The 17,800-nt window shown below is 35.5% G+C and overlaps 1 protein-coding gene across 1 annotated transcript in view; it reads right to left on the bottom strand.

Annotated features, from left to right (window-relative positions):
* Positions 1-13,399, bottom strand: part of zgc:162200 — a 45,397-nt gene extending 31,998 nt beyond the window's left edge. The window contains exons 1-3 of the mRNA NM_001083548.1: positions 13,301-13,399; positions 9,515-9,822; positions 1,280-1,492 (exon numbers count right to left, since the gene is read on the bottom strand). Coding sequence (NP_001077017.1) covers positions 1,280-1,492; positions 9,515-9,748 — 447 coding nt within the window. The 5' untranslated portion in view covers positions 9,749-9,822; positions 13,301-13,399. The remainder of the gene's footprint in view (positions 1-1,279; positions 1,493-9,514; positions 9,823-13,300) is intronic.
* Positions 13,400-17,800: the final 4,401 nt, after the last annotated feature.

Here is a 17,800-nt window from a genome sequence, read left to right on the forward strand (position 1 = left end):
TAATTATTGGAGACATGTCCTGCGGTCTGCAGGAACTAAGTTTGAACTGTTTGGCCATAATGACCATGTTACATTTGTAGGACAAAGGGGAAAGCTTAAAAGCCTAGGAACACCATCCCAACTGTAAAGTATGGGGGTGGCAGCATCATCTTGTGGGGCTGTTTTGCTGCAGGAGGGACTGGTCCACTTCACAGCATAGATGGCATCATGAAGAAAGAACATTATGTAGAAATACTGAAGCAACATCTCAAGACATCAGCCAGGAAATTAAAACTTGGCAAAAATGGGTCTTCAAAACAGACCATGACCCTAAGCATACTGCCAAATTAGTTAAAATGTGCTTTAAGGACAACAGAGTGAATGTTTTAAAGTGGCCATCACTAAGCCCTGACCTAAATCCAATAGAAAATTTGTGGGCAGAGTTGAAAAAGCTTGTGCGAGCAAGACAAATCCAACAAATCTGACTCAGTTACACCAATTCTGTTAGGAGGAATGGGACAAAAGTCCTGCAAACTATTACGAGAAGCATAACATTTTTTTTAAAAAATGGTCATGAAATTCAAATCGCTTTTACACAATGGGGAAATCTCCTCATACACCACAAGTATCCACCTGGATGACGCGCCGGCAGCCATATTGCACCAGATGGCACACCACACACAAGCTGATTGGTGAAGAGGAGACAGAGTTATGAAGCCAATTTTGATATGTGGGATGGTTAGCAGGCCATGATGAACAGAGGCCAGTGGGTAAATTTGGCCATTATACTGGGGTTAAACCCCTGGTCTTTTTGAAAGACATCCTGGGATTTTTAACAACCAGTCGAGGTCTAGTCAGGACCTCGGTTTAATGTCTCGAAAGAGCAGTATAGGGTCCCCTTCCCTATAATGGGGCGTTAGAACCCACACAGACCACATGTTGAGTGCCCCCTGCTGGTCTCACTCACACCACATCCGGCAGCAACCTAGCATTCCCATATGGTATCCCATCCACCCTGCTTAGCTTCAGTGGGCGACCATGTGACAGTTGCAGAGAGCTAGCTGCCGACTAAATATAGTAAGGCCCTATCTGATAACTCAATATTTATTTAGATAAACAATCAATGCCTAAAATAAATGTAATTTATCACATGGTTGCAATATGTAATTTCACTATATATTGTGCAGCCCTAGTTGCTTCTTTTGGTAATTGTACTTTTATGGCAATGTAATGTTCAAATAAATACTTTAGCTATTATAATACAGACCCTGGGCTTACTCATTAATGACATTAAACGTACCTTTTTCATCTGTGTGGAAAGGCTGACCAGTCTCTCGTTTTCAGCCGAGGTATTGTTCAGCATGACGCGGGCCTGTTTAAGCTCCGCCTGCAGCTCATCCATGCGAATATCCATTTCTGCCTCCTTGTTGGCCGACTCCTGCAGGAGCCTCTCCTCTCGACTCTCGCCATCTGCAGCTGCACGCTTATGGCTGCTCACAGAGTCTGCCAGTGCCTATAAAGCGCATACACATTTCAATAAATCATTCACTGTCATCCATCAAAGTTAAAACACTGAGTTACACTAGTAAAGACTGCCAATTCCCAACAACAGAAGAAACAAAACAATGAGATGATTGACAGAACGAACAAGCGATTCTGACACAATTTACGTCCCTCTGCTACTTTGCGTGAATATGTGAAATTCTTTTAACGAGAACAGCAGTTTTCGGAGCTGTTGAAAATTAAGAAGTTGTCCGTCTCGAGTTATTCGAAGGAATTTGTTTATTTGCCTTGCCAACAAACAACAGCAACTGCATTGAGAGTGAGTGAAGTGTAACACTATGCGTCACTGCTTCACATTCTGACTTCAGTGAGGGTGTAATTACAATGTTTAGTTCACACTAAGTGCTTGGACAAATGGTAACAAATGTACGGCAGATTGTTTCGCACTGAACTGAACCGCTTCCAGATGATCCAAGATCGTCCAGGTTGCTAATAAATGTAGCCACACAATTTTCTGAACATTATAATTTGAGTCGTGTGACAACGTGTGGGAGAAACATGCTTGTGTTACTCTATAATTAATGATGAAAGGCAGCCTGAAGAGGGGGAAGTGCTCTATACCTCTCTGTGCAAGTTACCAGTATGTTTAGCTGTTTAAAAAAAGACTAGCCTAGTTCAGCCTAAAAAATTAAGATCAATGTCATCTCGTCTCTCTAAATGATGTGACATAAAGATGACAGTCTATCTGAACTCTTTTTCATCATACAAAAGCAGGAGTTGATTTGTAATGCCAAGTTAAAATCCACAACACACTCAAAAAGGTAGAAAATGTAGAAATGAATTTTTTTGTCTAAATTTATATTACAATTTACAGCAAATGTGTTAATGTAACAGCTTTAAAATAATATTTGTATCAGATTTTATATTACTGTAATAAATAGGGCTGCACAATATTGTAAACTTTGACATTGCAATATTTTGTTTTGTTGCGATTCATATTGTGTTATGAATACAATTTCACTAGATAGCTTGAATAGCTCTATTAGAAAAGAATTCATTAAATTTGACTGATTTGGGATTATTCTCAAAGATTACAGGAGTTATTCTGGTATATTATTGGGAAGATAGAAGTGAAATATTTTACATGACAGTTTTCAAGCACAGAAATTATAATTAAATAATCAAATGTAAAACAACACTGTATAGTTATTGTATTAATAACTTAATAAATAAATCTTTGTTAGAGTTACAATTTCTTGTGCCCGAATACTTAAACTCTATTATGGTTAAACTCTCTTCGGTGAATCCAAAAATCTTCTGGTTCTGAACTGTGGCTCCTAGTAAAATATAATTCAACATATAAACTCAACATTGCACTTCCTATTGCGAATGTGCACATTGCGATTTTAATGCAGAAACTATATAATGTGCATTTCTAATTCCAAATATAAATTTTTTAGCATTTTGCATGTTTTTAGTTTTTTTGGTTTTTAATTTTTAATTTTATTTATTACTTATTATTATTATTATTAATATTTAGTACATCAAGTTGCTGTGGATACTTGTCAAAAATAACTAACTAAATAAAAAATAATAATAATTCTAATAATATATTAAAGCTGCAAGCAGCGATGATAGGGACCTCGCACCCGGGCTCACTGCCGCCCGGTGGCCTCAGGAAGACAGAGAACAGCGAACAACGTCAATTTAAGCTGATATATATAAAGAACCTGAGAAAATCACAGATTTATGCAGAGCTTCCTCCTGTCAGCAGGTGGCGCTATAACTGTGACTCAAGATTGTTATGTAGATGCTTTCAGTAGAAGAGTCTTATCAACCATGTGAATTTTCAGGCAGATCTGACGTTGTTTGGCTGAGTTATAAGCCAAACTACCTTCTGCCAGCAGGTGGCGCTATGACAGACTCAATATTGTTACGTGGATGTGTTCAGGAGAGGAATTGATTCAACCATATGAAGTTTCAGGCAGATCAGAGATTGTGTGGCTGAGTTATAAGCCAAACTATATTCTGCCAGCAGGTGGTGCTATGAAAGACTCAATATAATTATGTAGATGTGCTCAGGAAAGGGCTTTTATCAACCGTGTGAAGTTTCAGGTAGATCGGACATTGTGTGGCCGGGTTACAAGCCAAATTACCTTCTGCCAGCAGGTGGCGCTATGACAGACTCAATTAGACTCCCCGTTCCATGGCGAAGCGTTGAGGTTTGTCATGCCGCCATGGACACGCCCCTCTGCGAAAACTCTAGATCTTCACAATATATTATCGCTAGAGCTTTCAGATGACACCACTCAAATTTGGTGCTGATACGATAAAATTTGGTGAAGGAGTATGTTACAATGTAAAACATTTCATTTCCTGTGGCCAGCAAGTGGCGCTATAACTTTATTTGGATATTGGCAGGGAAACATGTTCAGGTCAGGACTTTTATCAAATGTTTGAATTTTGAGGCAGATCGGATAATGCATGCCAGAGTTACAACGACTTCCTGTTTTGTGGCGAATCATCAAAGTTTGCGAGGCCGCCACGGACACGTCCATCGATGAAAACTCTAAATCTTCGCAATTTAACATTGCCGTGATTCATTCCGCGGAAGAAGAAGAAGAAGAATTTATAGATTTATCCTAAATTTGTAATGACCACAAAGAGATCGCCTCTCGTGTCATTCAAATCACATGTATGAAAGCATTTATCTTTCCTGTAAAATATAAAGATGACAGAAGAAGTTGTGGTAGGTTATAAGCGATGTGGTGGGTTTCATTAAAGTTGTTTTCTGTCACTACTTTAGCCTACATCAAAAAAACACCAACGCAACATAAATAATAAATGATGTTGATTTACATACGTTAATTAATCCTTCTAATCGCTGCATTCAAATCTGAAAAACGCAAAGATCAAAAACTTTAGCTTTTTGAAGTTACAGTCAAATAACACAGAAGTACTGGGACAACAGGTTATAGTTTAGATAACCACTGATGTTTATGGTAAAGATTAAAATCCCTGTCATATGAATTTAAGGACGCTCAAAAATGAAAGTTGTAGGCAGCAATTACATAATTTAACCAATAGCCATCAAAACAACCAGCCATCAAAAATATGCCACTGAATAATTCTTCAAAAATGATCCATCTAGTAATGAAACATGACGTTTTGGGAGTGAATAACTGAATCACTTATTGAAGATGATACTAAAATTGAATATGGGTTGTACAAATTATGTTAGATTTATAAGTTTAGCGTTAAGTGGAATTTTTCACAGTACTGAATATTTTACAATTTATTTTTATTCAGCTGATTATTTATTTTTATTTTTAATAAAATTACATGATCTAAGTTTTGTTTTTTATAAACAAGTGTGTCTTGCAGAGCTGTTTTTGTAATAAATGAAAAGCAAATTACATTTGTCTCCTCCCCTTTTTGGCTGATCCAAAAAACGGTGCGATTCGTGACAAAAAAAAAAAAAAAAAAAAACATTATGTGATCCGAACCATGAGATTTGGGATTCATTACACCACTTACTCATAAATAAGTTTAATAAGAATTATTCCACTAAGAAAATTCATTCAACACAAATATTGATTAGTAGAATCATGAAAGACTAAACAGCAAATTGAATGTGAACCACATCTACGTCTTTAGATCTTACAACTAACCAGACATGCTTTCTCTAGCACACTGGACCCAGATCTGTTCATTTCAGTCATCTCACTCTACCACACTCACCTACTTTGATGATTTTATGCTCTACTAATCAGACACACAGAGAGACAGAGAAATACACAAGCCTAATCTTCATACCAGAGGCAGTGAATCAACCATGTGTCACATGTGAACTTTTTATAAAATGAGTCACATATTAGCTGTAGTTTGCCAATAAATGATAATACATAGACAAATGCAATGGCCTAAATATGCTGCTAAACTCTAATACTCTAAATGCTCAAAAGCAGGGATTTTGGGAAACAGATTTATGTAATAAATCAGATAACTAAGAGAGCCAAATATGCTGAGGCATAGTAGGCTTACAGGCTAAATGTTTTCAACTCTGGCCATAGACCTCAAAAACAGCTGTCTAAACAGTGCTCTATTAATAGCATCTTAAAATGATAGTGTCCACACAAAACCTCTGTAATCTCAAACACAAGAAAAATAGCTATGTTTTTTTTTCTCTATGCGAACATTTGTAAAATATCAAGTGTTTTGCTGAAGTTCCTTTTCAATCTGAGTAAATAGAAATGAGCTGACAATTTCTTGCAAAGCTCTAGCACTTTCAGCAAATCAAATCTTAATTTTTTCTCATGTTAAAAAGTAATATATTGATTAATGGATTGTTCTTTAGTGCTTGCTGACAGTTTTTTTTAATCAAGTAGAGAGAGTATCATTTATTTATTTGCAGAGTATATACAGAAATCAGAGAATAACATTTAATATATTTTAAGAGCTTTTTTTAAGACTCTTTCTATAGATTTTAAGACCTCATAACCACCATAAATTTCAACCAGTAACATTGGCTGCATTTTAAAATGATGGTATATATTTACCAAATATTGATTGTAAGAAGCCAATCCTAAACTAAAGCATTATTCATTTACTGAACAAAAATGCTAATCCAACAGCTGACGTTAAGAGCAAAAAAAGGGGATACCTCTCAGACAATTTTAGAAGCTGTCATTCTTTCATTCTTACCATACTTAAGGTCTTGGTCACTTGTTTATCCTTATAGCATCCATGTGGGATGAATGAACAGCATCTTTACTCTGTCTTTCGTGAAACGCAGCTGCCGTTTAACATATAATAAATCTGACTCATTCAAAGTAGCGTCACTGCGCAAAAACACGTTATGAATGAATGTTACACTTGCGACAGAACATTGTGTTTTCTTTTCTTATAATGCAGAGCTTTAAGGTAAGGGACGTTTCCATTTACCATTCACTGACAGTTGGACAGGCTCATCCAGTTAATCAAACTCTGTCTTTTAAAATTGAAATCGGAATAAAACAGCTTCCTCAAAAAAGCCGACATATCAGCGTGCTGCTACACTGAAAACATATGATGCTATTTGCGCCTTCTAAATTGGTTCTCAGAATATAGTGGCTTTTGCTGTCAAAAGCCAGTGGTGTTTAGTGGCTTTTTGCCACACATATACATACATACATATATATATATATATATATATATATATATATATATATATATATATATATATATATATATATAKAGATAGATAGATAGATAGACAGACAGACAGACAGACAGACAGACAGACAGACAGACAGACAGACAGACAGACAGACAGACAGACAGACAGACAGACAGACAGACAGACAGACAGACAGACAGACAGACAGACAGACAGACAGACAGACAGATAGATAGATAGATAGATAGATAGATAGATAGATAGATAGATAGATAGATAGATAGATAGATAGATAGATAGATAGATAGATAGATAGATAGATATAGATATGTCTATATGTCTATAAAAGAGTTTATCGATTTCATAAACTACACAGAAGACTTTTAAGGATCTTAAATTTATTTAAATTAATTTATCAATTTTTAATACTTTAAGACAAAACACCCTAAACTAGGTCCTGAGGTAAAACTTTAATTTAAATGTTAGGCTTAAAAAGTTTTTCTCACACCCAAATTTAGTGTTGTGAAATGACAAATAATGCATGACACGGATAAACAAAGAAAATAGGTCACTGGAAGTAAAGTGTACTTTCCAGATAAAACATTTGAGTATGCAAAATATCTATCTGTCAAGCAAAAGGGATATGAATCTCACAAGGAAAACACTGCTTAGACTCGATCAGAAAAAAAAAATAGCAAAGTAAAATATCCCCAGGCTGGTTATAAAAGCGCTAAATGAAAAGTCTTCCTAATTATTGCCTTTTATTTTTGACAAAAACCAGAACTGGGGCGAACATTTGGGGTAAAAATAAATCTAATATACAACCACCCACATATTCACATGAACATACTTCTCATACTTTTTAATAGTAAAAAATAAAAGATATAGAAATTAGAAAGAATTATTTGAAAAGACAATAGCCGCATTTCCACTATCAGGCCAGTGCGAGCCAGGGCTTATATCGGGCCAGGCCGGGCCAATCGCCCGGGAGGTTGAGCAGTGAGGCCAAAATCATGTCGCGTTTCCACTGTGGGGTTAGTAGCTCGCAGCGCGTCACGCAAACCCCGCCCCCAGAACATCCCCCGAATCGAACGTCACTCAAACCACCCACTTCAGCGAGAATCATGCAGATAAAGCACATCATCACGAAACTATTAAAATTAGGACAACCAAAACAAACAAATGACTCGTACTGTACAGCAGTACAACGCATGTCTATACGCACATGCCTGTGTGTTTTCATTCATCATATTAATTTACTCGCCGACCGACTATTGGCATCGAAATCCAGTGGTCTTGCCACTAACGGAGGGACCCGGAGCGCAGGGAGCGCACACATCCATAATATAACACCACATATATAAAATTCTCCGTTAATAACTCGATATAAAATGTATTTTATAACATCCTCTAGACAGAATCTGTCCAACATTCATCCCAAATGTTCCGGAGAGAACTGAAACATGATTTTTTCCCCCTATAGGCTTTGACACTTAATAGATGATTCCCTTTATTTAAAGATGTTGCTTATTATATCTTAAGTAAAGGAAAGTGTTCAGTGTTTCAGCACATAAGAGCAGCACGTAATAAAATATAGCCTATATTTCGTTGCGCTCAGCAGCTATGCACTTATAAAGCTCTTTATGTATTTAAAATTTCCTTTTTTAATTTTACCACGTTATATAAAAACATACACACTTGTTTGAGGACACAGAACACATTTTGAACTTGCAGTTTTCCCCGTCAAAAAATTGCTGCGCAGCTGCAGACAGAAAAAAAGGTCGCCTATTTCTGCTTTCACTCACCCCGACAATGCTCTGTTTGCATGATTTGATTAATTTCATCATATCCAAATACTTTATAAATAATATTTAAAACATTCTCCGGTGTTTATTTATTTATTTATTTATTTTTAGAAAATATCTAAAATCTTTTTTTCAAAGAGGCTTTTGAAAAATGAAAGTTTAATATAAATTTGAAACAGTTTGATATAGTACCTAATTGTTATAGCTATAGCTTTTGTTAGTTTTATATTGGTTTATTTATTTAATGTGATTTTATTATAGGCCTATCTGATATTTGTAATTCTTTAAATTATTTCAATATAGGGCTATTTTATCTAGATATGACACTATTGTTTTGAGCCTACAAAAGTGGACATGACATTTGTAAAGTTTAATGTCTTACTGTTGTATTCATATAGTGTATTATCACCAAAATAAATTAAAACAATAAAAATAAAAGACAAAAGCCGCTCGCGGCATCAACAGAGCTATGAATGGAGCGCTCTTTTTTTCGGTCTCACACACATACACAGGCATCTAAACGCGCAAAAACACACTTATTAAACTTGACAGAACCTCTTGAAAACCTTTACTGTCTGCTGTGTCTTTAATATGGTGTAAAGATTATTATGGGTTATTGAAACATCAAAGATGCAGCAAAGAAAGATCATTTTATGCAACAGCCTTACATTTAAAAGAGAAACATAAGGGCGATCATATGCAAAAAAGACCCCAGCCTATAATTTGTTCCAGATGTTTTCTTTCCCTTATTTATTTATTTATTTGTTTGGCGCATGTACTCGAGTGCGATCGGAAAACTGTGCCCGCCTCTCCTTTCACTCCGCCCCGAAGCCCCGGCTGGCCCTCTTTGGCCCAAGGTATTCGGCGGGCCGAAAAAGGCCGGCCGCTGGCCCCAAGAAAGCCCCGCTTTGGCCCGATTAAGCCCCGGAAGTGACAGTGGAAACGCCACTGGCCTTGGCTCGCCCTGGCTCGCTCGCTTTAGGCGCGATAGTGGAAACGCGGCTAATGTCCACTTTACAATCACATATTATAGCATTCAAAAACAACTTCATCCCTTTTCTTGATGTACCTCTCTGAGCTGCTGCACTTCCATCTTAAGTGCCTCATGTTCCTCCTCCAGCTGGCTGTGTTTGCTCTTCAGTACAGCGCTCTCCTCCAGAACGGCGAGGCCATATCGTGCAGCCTGTAACTTTTCCTCGTTGGCCTCCTGGAGTTCAGCCATCAGCCTCTCCACCTCCATTTGAAGACCCTCTCCACCACCTCTTCCCATCTCCTCCGTCTCTCCGTCACTCTCCTCCAGCATCCTTCACCCAACCTCACACTCCAGCAGAGAACAGATTCTTCACTCCTGTCTCCTCATGCCTGAAGTCAGAAGGCCTGATAACACAAAGAGAGAGAATGTTTTGTGTTTGTTTCCATATTGGCTTCTCTGGCTGTCATGGATAACATTTAAAGGACTCAAGTTTAAAAATATTTCCATCAAAATCTCTCCAGATTAAAAAAAAAAAAATGTTGTATGATATTATTAAATATAGGGCATTCCAAAAGTACAAATTTAACAGTTAGTTTGCTATTGCAATATTGACATTTTGGCAGAACTTCTGGTTTGAGTAGATGTACATGAATAAGTCTTGTGTGTCCAATACAGCATCTTGCTTAAACAAAAATGTCATTGAGGTAAATCTCTCGTCTTAAGTAATTTTTTGTTTTTTTTTAGATTTTCTTCTCACTAAGGGTTGTATTTTAAAAAAAATTATGTTTGAGCACTGAAGAACGATACAATAAAATACCTTAGAATAACTATACGAGCAGTCACATCAATACATAGTTGTTTACTAAACTTAAAATGGCATGTTGTAATAATATTGATTTGTTTGAGCACCTTATTAGAGCACCTAATAAGTCTATTATATATATATATATATATATATATATATATATATATATATATATATATATATATATATATATATATATATAAATGTCTGGCAGTGTTAGTATTTTTTTTAATTCATTGCCTAGACAAAAATTCTCTGAAAACAATTCACATAGTATCATGCCTTCATTTTGTTAAAATTGTGGTGTGGAATACCATATTTTATTAGAAAAAAATATATATTTATGATAATATAGCCTCTGCACTACCAACCAAAACTTGCAAATTAAATAAGTATGACTTTTAGAAAAGCCTCTTTTAGCTTATTTTAGTTGTCTTTATTTTGATCAAAAACGCTCAAAAGACATAATATATTGAAATGTTAACACAAATTAAAACAACTCTTTAAAAAAAAAATATTCTAGTTTGTAATGTATTTGTTTCCAGTGGCAATGCACATTCGAAAACAAGTGTAAATGTGCCAGAATTAGCCAAAAAGGCTATTTTTATCCGTAGACCCATGACAACATGTTAAAAGGTCACCCCAAAAACACAGCCTGTTTTTTATTTTATGTTTTTTAAAAAGACCTTACCATAAAATTATGCTACTAAAATACAAACGACGAATAAGTAAAAAATGTAATAATCCAGACAAACAAACATATGAGGGACAGGAGAGAAAAAAAATTTATGAATTTACAAACCGTTTAGTGTTCAAAAAGCATTCATAGCTATTAATGAAGAAAGCATCTCCAGTGCTTGATTAAATAAGCATCAAATCAGCATATTACAATTACTTTTGAAGAATAATATGTCTAAGTAGAATAACGGGGTAGGCATGGGCAGGTTTATGATTCTGATGGTGGGGCTGCATGATATTGGAAAAATCTGATATTGTGATTTTTTTTTCTGCGCTAAATATTGCGATAAGAAAATCGTTTCACAGGATAGATCGAAAAGCACTATTAGATAGTTTTCTAGAGAATCTAACAGTATGCAGGTATACAGAAATTGAATAACCACAATAGAACAAAATGCGTTTCAGTTTCCAGTGCAAATATCAAAAAAATCTTAGAGCAAGTAAAAACATGGTTTTGTTTTCCCCGTCAGAAGAAATAAGTCACAATTAAGAGATTTTCCTTAAAACAAACTAAATTGTCTGCCAGTGGGGTGCGTGAAATAATCATTAGTACGTGAAATAAATATTTTTTGCTTTAGATAGATATTTACTTTACATTTATTTAGGTAGATGTACTAAAAACAAGACAGAAATTCAAAGTAAGATTTATTTTTTGCATAAATCAAATAAATTCTGTACAAATACAGTACAATTCTGTAGCTCCTGCTCAACTATAATTCAGACTCAACATTGCATATCTTTGCGATGTGACTATTGCGAATGTGCACATTGTGATATCAGTGCTAAAACAATATACTGAGCAGCCCTATATGACAGTATGATAACCTTGGAAAAAAAAAAAATCACAGTTTCTCTGTATCGTGAATACTGCTCTAAAATATATTATTTTTAAAGGGTACAAAACTAATTATTTTTTTTTCTTTCTTTTTTTAAATGCCATCTATGGATATGTTTTTTGCAAGTGATACTGTTGTCCTAAAAAACAAAGAAAATAAATAAATAATAATAATAAAAATCATACATATACCGTAGGAACAATTTAACAGAAAATTCTGGTGGTTTTAAAACATTGACTTATAACCGCAGTATACATTGAAAACGGTTATCGTCCCATGCCTATAATAGGGGATGAAAAACTGTATTTAACTATAAATTAAAAAAAATATTAGTAGCCATTTTTGTGAATCTCAACATTCATTGGATTAAAAACATTTAAATCAATATATTAGTTCTCATTTTAGTGAATACCAACATTCACTTTATTAAAAAACAAACAAAAACACCTTTAACATTCAACAAAACATCGCATTTTCTGCGCTACAAAAGATGTCATTAATGTGGGTTTGGAATGTAACAACAGGTTGACAGCTAAATATTTTTGGGGATCAATTTCATATGCATTGCTTGAACTAACAAGCTAACCCAAAGGCACAGCTCAAAGGCCTCAGACGTAACATTATTATGAGATTATTAGAGCTGCTAATCTGACATTCAATGAGAAGGTTTCCAGTCAGACCTGGAAGACAGAGCCGATTGAGATTTACTTCAGCAGCTTAGAAGACTTTTACACTTTCACTCTAGCAGGCAATTTGTCAGTCTAATGACACAATGGTTTTACATGGATTACTGAGACAACAGCTCTAAACCCGAATGCCTATTGTACACTGCACAAGCCAAATGGTTGTTTATTTATTGCTACAGCAGCAATTTATGGCCATTTTACGACAAGATTAATATTATTAAATAGATAACATAAATATGTCTGTGTAAACAAGTGTTTTGCAATAACAGCTACAAACTGTAGCGTTCGCCTTTTACTCCTGGTTCACATATTATCACATGCAGTGACACTTTAAAATATAGACTCGGCTTGTGTTTAAAAAAATGGGCTGTAATTTGTGGCTGACTGGCATTTCAGATTACAGGAAGTGTTTGTGTTTACTCTTTATCGCAATTGATCCACTAGACTAACTGTTAGTCACATTACAAAAGCGTCATCATTAATATCACACTGTTATCTAAGGATTTGGGCTTTTTATGTCGACTTTAAAACCCTATTTGCTAACTGTTAGTTGTGTAATTTGTTTGGTTTAGCCACTATGCTAACATAAATATTAGTGTTGTTAGCCTTAGCGAAACATTACAATACACGTTTGCAGCTGTCATAAAAGTCATAACTGTAGCCTACAAAATGAACAACGGAGCATTTGTTATAACATAGTATCTGCTAAAGCGCAACGCATCCGCCTTATTTCTTCATTCGCTACAACGTTAGTTCGGTTTAGCCAAGAGGAAATTACCACATGGCACTGGGTAAAGATACAAATGTGGTCTCTTACCTTGCGATTTGGATTACAGAATCATACAGTAATCGGATGAAACATGAATTTGAGCTCGAAGGAAATCAACCCTTTCCTTGCGCGCGCTCCAGAAGTCAGCCGTTTGAATGAATGCACGAGCACAACTCTCACGATCAGCTGAACAGCCTATTCGTCACTTCCGCCACACGGTTGTGAAAGCGCACGCGAGCACCACTTGACACTTTCCGTGAAGAGATGCTACATAGTACTGTGGGGCGGATGTGGTTGTGCTGGGGAATAAATAAGATAAATAAGATTAAGTTGTCTGGTAAAACCCAAACGTGTATATTTTTAAGGAGTGTTTGTATGTGATATGCAACCAGCTTAGTTCCAACTTACGTAGCATATGAACTCTACTGCAACCCTACTGAAAAAAAACAAACAAACAAACAGCTTAAACCAGCCTAAGATGGTAGACTGATTTTAGCTGGCTTTAAAGTAAAGAAGTTCTAGCCATTTCCAGTCTGGCCTTAGCTGGTCTGGGTGGGAGAAGACCTGCCAAAAAATGCTATGTCCAGCTTAAACCATGCTGTGAATGGCCATAACCCTTTGTTGACCAGCTTAAAACCAGCCTACCATCTTAGGCTGGTTTAAGCTATTTTTTTCAGCAGGGAAAAACTAACTAAATACTGGGTCGCACAAATTGCTACATAGATTCAATAGTTTTCAATAGCCCTTCATTGCCATATATCAAAATTTAGTTCCCCTTTATAGAAAAAGAAGTAGGCCAGTCTGTTGTCACAATTTGACAATTGCTCTAAAGACGTGTTAACTCGGTTTGTGCAACGTCCTAAGTCATTTATCTTACTTTTTAAATGCTATTTCGATAGTGCTGACCTAACATAGGAGAATACAATGACTTTTCTCTCTCAAAATCAACACCTTTGTTGTTTAGTAGGCTACTTTGTCGCAGGTTTTATAATAAATATGCGTAAAGATGCAGGAATTGATCATTTCAGGTGTTGTATCTATGTTATATCGGTGTGCCTTATACCAGTTTTCTAATACGACATCTAGTGGTTGAAATGGGTTAGTGCAACCAGATATCCATTGGGCAGCTGTTCATTTGAAAAACATCAGCAAGTGCCAAATCATCATATTAGAAAAAAAGTGGCAAGTGTTGATAAGAAGTGGCATCCAACAGCTGACTAGTTCACTATTACTTTATAGACGCAAGGGACATTCCACCAAAAGTGTACATTATCTGTCCCTGAAATTAAAAACATAAATACAGTGAATAAAAAGTATTTCATCCCAAATATTTCTAAAATGGACTGATGGTTGGATTCTGTAAGTTGTTCAGTAAAGGAATATGTCGTTCATTATGTTCTCAGATTTTTGTTCTTAATTAAAACACGTAACAAATGTACAAACTTTGTCATTGTCCTTGTCCTTAGCACAATTGAACCTACAGCTTTAATAGTTTTGCTATGCTAAAAACTGTTATTTAGAAAAAAATACTTCAGAAATAGCAAGTTTAAGTTGTTATTGTTCACATCAATTGATTATAAATATGAAATTATAAATAAATTATACAAATAAATAATACAAATAAATGTACAATTGTCCTCATGTTTCTGTCAGTCCTGTTACATTTACATTAAATTTATAATAAAATGCATGCAATATATCTTTAAGGCTCTGAATCAAAGAAAGTGACATCATTTGAGAAGCTGACAGTGATCAAGGATGCGTTTTATCATTAAATTGTGTAATTTTATGCTTGCTTTTGTACTATTTTTCATGTAGACAAGCTTAAAAGTCAGGCCCTGTCACATTTTTTATAAGTGAAAATGTATGTTTCTGGTAGAATATCCCCTAATGCCGTTTATTAGTGATAATCAGGGCCAGATTTTGGGGGCACAAGGGCCCATGTGCACTTTTTGCCAAAGTGGGGGTTTCAATTATTTATTATTATTATTAGTAGTAATTTTTATTTCATGGGGTTTACAAAGTCTTTAGATTTTAGACTAGACTAGATTTCAACTGAAATTAAATAGAAGTTAATGTAAGTAAGAACTCTACACAAGACACACAGGGACTTCTGGGTTCCTATCCGGCTCTGATGTCAATTGAATATGGCAGGTGCTCCGCATATTTTAGCATGAATTCTAAAATATAATCTCAAATAACATAACCAGTGGGTTCTGTCTTACATTACTTATGTTTTAGTCACTGTAGGCGGTTTCACAGGCATGTGATGGACCAGCTGTAAGCCCAAATAAGATGCCAGTTGTCGTGTTCCTCTCCAACTATATTAAATGTCATCAAATGACAAAGTATGAACATCATAAGACAAAGTGCAGGTGTAGTTTATCTTTAGGCAGGATTATGTTACTTCTTCAGAAGTGGTTCATTATTGTACAAACTGATTGGCATCACTAATACCATTTAAAAATTCAGCCCATTCATGTTTAATTAAAACAGAATTCAGTGATAGCATCGAACTATGGAGATTCTCATGAGGGAATTTTGTAGAAGGGGACTGGGCATTGCCCATTACTGTGGGAAACTCACTTTTTGGGTTCCAAGTTGGCCCTAAGCTTAAAGGTCAAGGATCCTCCAGAGTTGCATGCCAGTCACTGCCCTTAAAAACAAACCAATAACGTCAGCAGTGTTTCAGAGATGTGGTCATTGATGTAAATGCAAGACCACACACATAACATTTTGATGATGGTTAAGACAATGTTACAAAAAAGTACCTTTCAAACAAATGGTGTTCTTCTGAATTTTTAAAAATTAAATAGTCTAAAAAACAAACAGTCAAACAAATAAACTCGCATATCAGTTACATGAAATTTAAAAATATGTTATAAAATACACTCATTAGCCACTTTGCACATTGCTAGCATCCAGTTTGAAAACCTTTATTTTTTAAGGGTAAATATTAAACAAGTAAGGGTTAGATTGTTAGATTTTTTTGGTCCACATTAACATAACAGTGTCAAGCAACTGCTGCTGATTTGAAAGGGAGTGTTGTTAATCTCCCATTACAGCACATCCCCGATATGTACATAAATTCAAAGCAGCTTTACTTCAAAAAATCATGTTGCTATAGTTAGAAATGAAGAATAATGTGTCAGATGTTATATTTAAGTATTTACAGTATGTACGTAATGTCAATATTACTAATTCTGGAATAAAACAATAATGCATTTATTTAAGTACGATAAACATGTTTAAATTCATGATTATAAAATAAGGATTTTCTAATGGTTTTTAGGCTAAGTTGATTTAAAGTTTTTGCACGTGAGGTTTTTGTGCGTGCTGTCATCACATCAGATTTTAAGGTCATCTGAAACCTTTGTGAGAATCTGGATCCTAACTGAAGCTGACAGTTTCAGCTACCACAGGATGGGTTTCCAGAGGCAGAGACTGAAAGCAAATCGAGAAAAAAATAGTGTATTCATTACATTTCAAGCAAAGATACATGTCTTTAATCTACGTTTACAGTTGGAAATTGTTTGAGCTGAGACTATTAGATCTAAGATAATTTAGAGTTGCCATAGAATGATAATCTGCAAATGAAAATATGTAATGTTTGACTGGCCACAACATTTCCTGTTTTGATTACAATGAATATTTTGCCCCCTAGTTTGTAGGTTTATCTTTGTATGTGAGCCTCTTATTTTGAAATCTGACAGGCTTTAAGGAAGAGTTAGGGGCCAATTCAGCCTGATCTCATGAGGAAACAAAAGTATTTTACGTTTTGTCAGTTTAGGGGCTAAGTTGTACGAATTCATACGAGTTCAGTCGTACGAAAATGTATGATTTTAAAAAGTAGTAGTGGCACCCCACCCCTAACCCCAACCGTCTTTGGGCTATGAGCAAATCATACTAAATTGTATGAATTAGATCCTACGAATTCATATGAATTAGCCACTAAATCAAAAAGTTACGAATTGCCGTGAGAGTGTGTTATATATAATGTGTTATAATATTGTGAGATTCACAATTTGATTTCAGTCATACATCTCTGAATAACTTGAAACGGTGACCACTAGCAAATAGCATAAAATCACCAAGAGGCAACACTCTAGTACGATTTGGGAAACAGCCACTAGATGGCACAGCAGCCATTTTGGAATGAAAACTCCAATAGAACAACAGCAGGTCTGTAAAATAAACTATTAAATTTGCTTATGATTGTGATAGTAAGTGTTTTATTGTCATCTTTCAGGTTGGAACTCAGCTTTAATGCACTTTTCAAATAAATAAAAAACAAAGCAGCTGCTTGCCATCACGACAGCAATAAGATCCAGTGGACAGCCACTCCAAAATGGCGGAATCCAAGGCTGTTGCTGTGCGCTGCTGTTGCAGTGGAACATTCTATTGATTGCCGCCTCTTGGTTATTCCTAGATCTTTGCCACTAGTTTCTTCTCCGTCTTTAAAAGTCCAAAGTTGTCTTGACAACACAAACATTGCTGTCACCTTAACGGAAACGAGAGGGGTCTGGATGCAGACCTGGTGCAGTGCAA

Source organism: Danio rerio, chromosome 8 (assembly GCF_049306965.1).
Source record: "Danio rerio strain Tuebingen ecotype United States chromosome 8, GRCz12tu, whole genome shotgun sequence".
NCBI classification, from domain to species: domain Eukaryota; kingdom Metazoa; phylum Chordata; class Actinopteri; order Cypriniformes; family Danionidae; genus Danio; species Danio rerio.